The sequence below is a fragment of the Littorina saxatilis genome, linkage group LG12 (genome assembly GCF_037325665.1).
Source record: "Littorina saxatilis isolate snail1 linkage group LG12, US_GU_Lsax_2.0, whole genome shotgun sequence".
Classification (NCBI taxonomy): Eukaryota; Metazoa; Mollusca; class Gastropoda; order Littorinimorpha; family Littorinidae; genus Littorina; species Littorina saxatilis.
Window position 1 is genome coordinate 53,948,151 of NC_090256.1, and position 8,583 is coordinate 53,956,733.

An 8,583-nucleotide genomic window follows, 5' to 3' on the forward strand; every position below is an offset into this window, starting at 1 on the left:
GCCAAAAAACAAAGACTTTTTTTTTCCTTTTTTTTTCTTCCCCAACTGCCAAAAAGTCTAAGGTCGCGCGAAAAAATAGGGTCGTAAACAGACTATTTTTTGTTGTTGGCCTAAGCAAGTGAATTATCATGAAACAGATCTCACCTCTAGCAGTCTTAAAACCACTTCTTGTTACGGAAAATATAGGATTCCCATCCGCCTGGGAACTAGTACTCCCCGAAGACTGAGAGAATGTCGGTTCATCACATGTCGTTGCCAGTTGAAGTTGGACTGACCCGGGCCGAGCTGAATCCTCGGGTAAACCATTGGATGGGTCTCCTTGGTGATGGCAGGAATAGTATGCTGATGACGCCACTTCCGGTTGATAATCGTTGGCCAGATTTTGATAGTTTCTTGCATTGGCCATTTCTGTGCCCTGGTTTTCTTTCTATCTTTTTCTTCCTTTCTGTCGGTCTGTCTATCTTTCTGTCTTTCTTTCTTCTTTCTTCCTTTCTGGTTTTCAGTGCACTGGTTTTCTGTTTTTCTTTTCCTTCCTTTTTGTCTATCTCTCTTTCTTTCTTTCTTTCTTTCTTTCTTCTTTCTTCCTTTCTGGTTTTCAGTGCACAGGTTTTCTTTCTTTCTTTTCCTCCGTTCTGTCTGTCTGTCCGTCTTATATTCTGTCTTTCTTTACTTCTTTTTCTTTGCCGTCTACATTTTGCAGTGATCAACAGATCCAGTTTGTATCATTCTGAAAAACACGAAATAAAGAACAAAAAAGTCGCGTGGAGCGATATAAAAACATTTTGTCAAGCAGCAGACAAATATTGACTTGAACGCAAATCTTTTAACATGAAAATAAAAATCTAAGAAAACGTTTACACACACACACGCTTTTTATCTTGCTGCTTGTCTGTAACACACACACACACACACACACAAACACACACACACACACACACACACACACACACACACACACACACACACCTTTTCTTTCCTTCTCACTGTCTTTCTCGCTTTCGTTTGCTGATAAAAATTAAAATCCAGGATCTGACAATAAGACGTTTTATTTATTGAGTTTGACTAACGATTTCCAAAGGACACAAAATTAAAGCAACAGCATGACAAAAATAACTAGTGTGTCAAGCCGCCATTATACCAGAATGAAGAATAGGTCATCGTGCAGTCTTGATTTCCAAAGTACACAAAATTAAAGCAACAGCATGACAAAAAGAACTGGTTTGACAAGCCGCCATTATACCAGAATTAACAATAGATAATCGTGCAGTCTTGATTTCCAAAGGACACAAAATTAAAGCAACAGCGTGACAAAAAGAAATGGTTTGACAAACCGCCATTATACCAGAGTTAACAATATTATCGTGCAGTGTTGACTTTCAGCTGAAGTGTTCCACTTTTGAACAAAATGTGTTTAATTAGTCTTGAAAACTGTGTGATGAACTATATAACCATTTGTAGTTGTACACCATGCGCGCTACATTTGCTAGTAGAATTACATAGTAATTCACACACTGTCCACAAACATTGTAGTTGAGTGTTCAACTAGCAAAACCACAAACCTGCAAACTATGATGTTGTATATTCATTTATCACCCCATCTACCCCAGTTACAACCTACATCCCTTCTAAAACTATTCACTGACATTCTCCCATCCGACTGATGACAATTATCAACTACAACGATTAACTGGATGTAGATTTTTTTTCCATGAGCCTGTTTGGATAACTAACAAACAACATACAATCCCCCCACCTCCTCCTCCTCCTCGTCCCCACGTTTTGCATCTCTGCGCTCAGCATCTGTTATTGTCAAACTGAAAGTTGTCAGTATTACTCCTCTTCCTCTTCTTTGGCCCATAACCGTCGTATGTTGCTGGCATTTTCATTTGGGCAAGGTCCATTGTGGCCTCTTCTCCTGCAAGCCGAGGTGGTTGTATCTCGCAGTTGCAACCTGCCGGCATGCCAGCAACGCTTACACATCTGTCAAATGAAAAAGGCAGCAAAAGTGAGACATTTTATTGACAAATCTCCTCCCCACCCTCCTTCACATCATCCTTTTCCTCTCCCGCGCACATCACCCCCCCCCCCCCCACCCCTGCGGGCTACTATAATGACAAACGATTACTGCTGCTGCTGATGATACTAATACTACTGCAACGAAAATGATGTAAAGATGTTGCTCGTTATAAAATATACCTCTTCAGCCCGAGAAAAGAAAGGAATGAAAACATGTTGCACGCTATTTTTGTCTGTGTCAGTGAAACATACCTTGTTTTGGGCCCTTGAACAAAAAGGGGCAGTGGTGGCGAGTATCCCTCAGACTGTGTGCTGCAGCTGTCGTCACTGCCTGTCCCGCTTTGAATCACATTTCTGTCAAATACAATAGGACATAATACTTATTCCGATGGTTGGAAGCACAAAGAGACCGGAGAACAATCCTCCAGTATAATGTCATACTGTTCCAGATCTAACACGCTGTCAGTGCTCAAGACCACAAGTCACTCATTCTAGATCAAAACAACTATCTCTTTGTATTAGAAACATGCTAAATGCATCCATAAATATCATGATGAAAATAGCAGAAGTGAACAGTCAAGAAGTCACGGTGGAAGTAGCGTACAACAACAAAACTATAATAAATGGGCATTTGAACTATGGCATTTTACTTCAGTGCTAGCTCCGTAATGCAAGTGCACATTGGAATACCCAGATCAGTCAGAAAATCAGTGTTGTCGTTGTAAATTCCCATATACCTATTGAGAGAGAGTCATTTCAGACCGGAACGCAAAACTGCCAACAACAAAAATGAAACAAACAAACCAACTTACTGTTGCTTCGGATAGTTGAACACGTCGGCAGCAGCTCTCATCGCCATTTTCCCCGACAAAGGCCAGGGAAATAATGATACAATAAGCTTAGTTCTGATTGGTTAACCGCAGTCAGGATTACAAAAGGGTGAACGCGATTGGCTAATGGACATAGAGCGCTAAACCATGCAAACTCGTTTTGAGGCTTGCAAGGAAGTAAGTCCAGTGCAAACCTGAAAACCAAAAGTCCCTGGACTTGCTTCCATTTGCCAATTTTTATCCTTCGATTAATTTTTTTTAGTGGACTTACTTCTTCAAAAAGTCCATAAATATTGATAGCACATCTTAGAAATTTTGACACAAGATGCGCCTTTTTCCCCTCTGCATTATGATATGAAAATCTCATTTTTACCAAATTTGGACTTACTGCCTTCTGCCAATACACGGCAGAGCTGTCGGCATCAAAGTAACAGATTAAAGGCACAGTAAGCCTCCCGTAAACCATCACAGATACGGTCAGGCTTTTACACACAGTACAAACACCCTTTCAATTAAACACTCACCGATTGAGAACATCCTAGGTGCCCTCCGTAAAGAGCGAACAATTTTCAAAGCATTTATTTTTGCGTGGTTTATCTTACCCCTGAGCCATCGTGAACCCGTGTGATCCAATTTCCCTTTTTCACAATGTAGTCGTCAGTTAGTCATTTGAATGCGACTCGATGTGAGCTTATCTACAATAGCACGTTTTTATGCACGAAACAAACGGCTGTGGTTCACAAGAACTCTAGCGATGGCTTTTGACTGTTGAGAGGAACGGCGATATGCATAAACCGTCGTCTGCTACGACCCTTGCGTGATCCTGCTTCCGGGCTTTTCTTTTTTCAAACTTTCAAAACTTCGAATTGTACTGATCTTGTCTTGATGAAAAAAGAATTATTTTATGATTAAAGAATGTTTGTGTAACAAGCTGTCAATTTATTATTTAGATTTTAAAAGTTAGGTCTAGCGCAAAAACGCACCACGGTCCAAAAACATTCTGATAATCATCGATCCACGGCTATCGCAGTTTACATCGATAGAATGAGACCCGAAGGGAAGTAACTCATTTTTGACAATCTGCAAAATTAATTCTTTAAAAATTGCTCGCTCTTTACGTAGGGCACCTAGGATGTTCCCGTTTGGTGAGCGTTCAAATGGAAGGGTGTTTGTACTGTGTGTAAAAGCCTGACAGTATCTGTGATGGTTTACGGGAGGCTTACTGTCCGGGCGTGATTTCTGTAAGTTGAATATTCATAACAGCCGTCCAGCACCAAAACGAGGCGCCATTGTTGTAGAGCACCAAGTCCACGAAAATAAATTCTTTGAACATTTCTCATGATCACGCTCGACAGAAAGCAGCCAGGATGTTCCCGTTCGGTGAGCGTTCAAATGGAAGTATGCTTGTACTGTATGTAGCTAGACGCTCGGGGAGCTCTGTGATGGTTTACGGGAGGCTTACTGTGCCTTTAAGCAACGAAGCAAATGTTTGACGGATAGTAATGTTGACCCACGCAGTGTGAACAACGCATATTGACATAGCGGTCCATTTTTAAACATGTCGTGCTCATGCAACTTTACAATAGACCGTCGATACACAAACACCGAAAATTGTTCTGTCGAGTTCGTATGGGCTGTGAGATAGTGAGTATTTTTTGCTTTTATTGAGGCAAACTTTCGACACTTGCTCCTTGTCAACGTGTTTCCAACACACCCCTCCCTGGCCTATAATAAGTGTCACGAAGGAAAGTTTTCCTCAAGAAAAACAAGAGTGTTCACTCTATCACAACCCATACAAACCAAAGACAGAGTTGTTTCCGAACATCGTTTATTCGTATGCTGGACATTCAACCCATACGAACCGCAAAGAAGACAACAAAGGCTTTGTGTATACTCTGAGTGCAAAGAAAACTCCGATGACTATCGGTAAATTCTCTTTCTCGTGAGGCATACACAATTTGAAGAGGTAAAAACACCACAGACAGACATACATATTGACATACACAATAGCGCTAGTCTATAGACAGACAGACACAACAAATGACAGATAGGCAGACAGACGCAAGCAGGCACACGCTCACGCACGCTCATCGGCACACATGCACATGCACGTACGCATGCACGCACGTACACACACACACACGCACACACGCACACACACACACTCACACACACACACACACACACACACCCACGCACACTTGTTCACAAACTAAACAAAAACTATCAAGTCTTGTGGTTATGACAATTAGCACGGTAGCCTACCAAATGGCAATTGTTCCACCCGACAGTCCCAATGTTGCTTATCTTCACATATAATAATTAAAAGTATAATGTTCACGGCGAAAGAACAGCGATATGAAACGATTTTATTTCCCTTTGTGAATGACACACGTTGGTACCGAGGTTCAGATTTAAACTCTCTGATAGCAGAGCTCCTTCTTTGTCAGAGCAATGAAAGAGAAATGTGATTTTGAAAAAAACATAACAACAACCACAAAGCACAATTACGAGGTTCTACTAAATCATAACATAATCATACAGCAGCTAATTCTCTGGGCGGATAAAGTACCTGTAAGCCGACGAACTGTCCATGACAACTTTGTTTGCAATAATTGTCACCGGACAAGCCCGCGCGTCAAGTATTGTCATACTTCAAAACCCATGTGTCTCAAAGTGGGCATGCTAAAAAGCCTTTTAGATACAGAAAATATTCTACATACATTTTAGGTAATCTGGCATCTATTCGTCCGAAACTAATCAAAGACAGACGCAGACAGCGACATCGACTGGAATAAAAACACCTACCTGTTTAAAATCACCGGCAATTCTGACTTACGCACCGACAACCGTTGTTTCTAACAAAAACCAAAGCCGGGAAAGGGTGTGCACTTTCTTAAGTCGGGTAAACCCATTGCGACATATTCTACCCTGACCCTGGCATGTGAAGCAATATTTGAAGAAAATGCGACCCTCCCCATTGAGGTGCATCTTGAATCAATAGGCATAGACATTGCCGGTGAATGCAGGTGTCAGTTGATATTCTATCTTGGTCACGAGTAGTGTGTGTGTGTAGGGGAGGGGGGCTTAGTCAGTTAGTCGGTCTCTGCCCGTGTGTTTCTGTGTCGGTGTGTGTGTCATGTCACCGTGTGAAGGGTTACCCATGTTATCAGTACTGTCACAAACAATTGGGCGGGAAACTTACCTTGGTTCCTTACAAAAAATAACACTCCGATCTGTGTTTGTGCTTCTTTGGGCGACATTTTTGTTTGGGGGAAAAACGGCATTTGTCGATTTAAAGTTTAGAACATTGACGATCCCTTTTAGAATAAAATAGGTCACTGCGTTTTTATTTTGGCGTACTCAAACTCAGTTTGTTTTTCTTGGGTAAGGATATGCGACACCAAATAAACACACTAAGGTGTCACTCGTTGTTATCACGATAAAATTGAGGGCTCTGGCGTCCTTCTCTTTTGTGCTAGCAATGCTAGTGTTGACGGAATAGAAAAGCTTTGTAACTGTTGCCTGTCTAAGGAATACGACCCATAAGCGTACACGCAAATTAGGTCGACGTCGATAACAACGTCACTTGAACGGCTAACACAAATCAACATTCAAACGCAAACAATCAAACAAACATCTATAAAAAGTTTCAAAAAAGACCACAACAACAATAATAATAAAAGCCAGCAATAAGCAGCAGCAGCAGCAGCAGCCGCAACAACAACAACAACAACAACAACAACAACAACAACAACAACAACAACAACAACAACAAATAAGCAAACACACAAACAAACAAACAAACAAACAAACAGATTTGTGAGTTGTTTAGCTCTAGGCTGCGCATATGTATAGATATCGTATAATTTTAAATAGGTGGATCATTAAAACGACAGGGTGACAGATCCTTACGTATAGCTCTCAATGGTTTTACAGTAGAGCCTCTCTTATAAGACACTCCATTGCAAGACTCTCTGCTCTATGAGACATATCAAACCGAGCGTTAACTGGGCGAGAAACGTCCGTCCGTGCCCCACGGGAGATATCGACGTAACATTACAAAGCCCAGTGACCTCGATCGCCCCACACGCTGGTGTAGTGTACAGACCTTTTTATATTTAGTCAAGTTTTGACTAAATATTTTAACATCGAGGGGGAATCGAAACGAGGGTCGTGGTGTATGTGCGTGCGTGCGTGTGTGTGTGCGTGCGTGTGTGTGTGTGTGTGTGTGTGTGTGTGTGTGTAGAGCGATTCAGACTAAACTACTGGACCGATCTTTATGAAATTTGACATGAGAGTTCCTGGGTATGAAATCCCCGAACGTTTTTTTCATTTTTTTGATAAATGTCTTTGATGACGTCATATCCGGCTTTTCGTGAAAGTTGAGGCGGCACTGTCACGCCCTCATTTTTCAACCAAATTAGTTCAAATTTTGGTCAAGTAATCTTCGACGAAGCCCGGGGTTCGGTATTGCATTTCAGCTTGGTGGCTTAAAAATTAATTAATGACTTTGGTCATTAAAAATCGGAAAATTGTAAAAAAAAATAAAAATTTATAAAACGATCCAAATTTACGTTTATCTTATTCTCCATCATTTGCTGATTCCAAAAACATATAAATATGTTATATTCGGATTAAAAACAAGCTCTGAAAATTAAATATATAAAAATTATTATCAAAATTAAATTGTCCAAATCAATTTAAAAACACTTTCATCTTATTCCTTGTCGGTTCCTGATTCCAAAAACATATAGATGTGATATGTTTGGATTAAAAACACGCTCAGAAAGTTAAAACAAAGAGAGGTACAGAAAAGCGTGCTATCCTTCTTAGCGCAACTACTACCCCGCTCTTCTTGTCAATTTCACTGCCTTTGCCATGAGCGGTGGACTGACGATGCTACGAGTATACGGTCTTGCTGAAAAATGGCAGCTACTTGACTAAATATTGTATTTTCGCCTTACGCGACTTGTTATATTTAGTCAAGTTTTGACTAAATATTTTAACATCGAGGGGGAATCGAAACGAGGGTCGTGGTGTATGTGCGTGTGTGCGTGCGTGTGTGCGTGTGTGTGTGTGTGTGTGTGTGTAGAGCGATTCAGACTAAACTACTGGACCGATCTTTATGAAATTTGACATGAGAGTTCCTGGGTATGAAATCCCCGAACGTTTTTTTCATTTTTTTGATAAATGTCTTTGATGACGTCATATCCGGCTTTTCGTGAAAGTTGAGGCGGCACTGTCACGCCCTCATTTTTCAACCAAATTGGTTGAAATTTTGGTCAAGTAATCTTCGACGAAGCCCGGACTTCGGTATTGCATTTCAGCTTGGTGGCTTAAAAATTAATTAATGACTTTGGTCATTAAAAATCTGAAAATTGTAAAAAAAAAAATAAAAATTTATAAAACGATCCAAATTTACGTTTATCTTATTCTCCATCATTTGCTGATTCCAAAAACATATAAATATGTTATATTCGGATTAAAAACAAGCTCTGAAAATTAAATATATAAAAATTATTATCAAATTTTTTTTTTCGAAATCAATTTAAAAACACTTTCATCTTATTCCTTGTCGGTTCCTGATTCCAAAAATATATAGATATGATATGTTTGGATTAAAAACACGCTCAGAAAGTTAAAACGAAGAGAGGTACAGAAAAGCGTGCTATCCTTCTCAGCGCAACGAATACCCCGCTCTTCTTGTCAATTCCACGGGCACTGCCTTTGCCAC

General features: G+C 40.4%; 1 protein-coding gene and 1 long non-coding RNA gene across 3 annotated transcripts in view; both read right to left on the minus strand.

Moving 5' to 3' along the window:
* LOC138982260 (serine proteinase stubble-like) overlaps window positions 1-5,877 on the minus strand; it is a 40,134-nt gene extending 34,257 nt beyond the window's left edge. Inside the window, exons 1-2 of one of the 2 annotated variants that reach the window (XM_070355501.1) lie at window positions 5,655-5,877; window positions 145-727 (exon numbers count right to left, since the gene is read on the minus strand). In XM_070355501.1, coding sequence (XP_070211602.1) covers window positions 145-406 — 262 coding nt within the window. In that variant the 5' untranslated portion in view covers window positions 407-727; window positions 5,655-5,877. The remainder of the gene's footprint in view (window positions 1-144; window positions 728-5,654) is intronic. The other variant, XM_070355500.1, reaches the window with a different exon arrangement.
* Window positions 1,031-3,259, minus strand: LOC138982251 (uncharacterized). The gene is made up of 2 exons (XR_011460819.1): window positions 2,269-3,259; window positions 1,031-1,980 (listed from the first exon to the last, which is right to left on the minus strand). It is a non-coding gene; the product is annotated as an uncharacterized lncRNA (long non-coding RNA).
* Window positions 5,878-8,583: the final 2,706 nt, after the last annotated feature.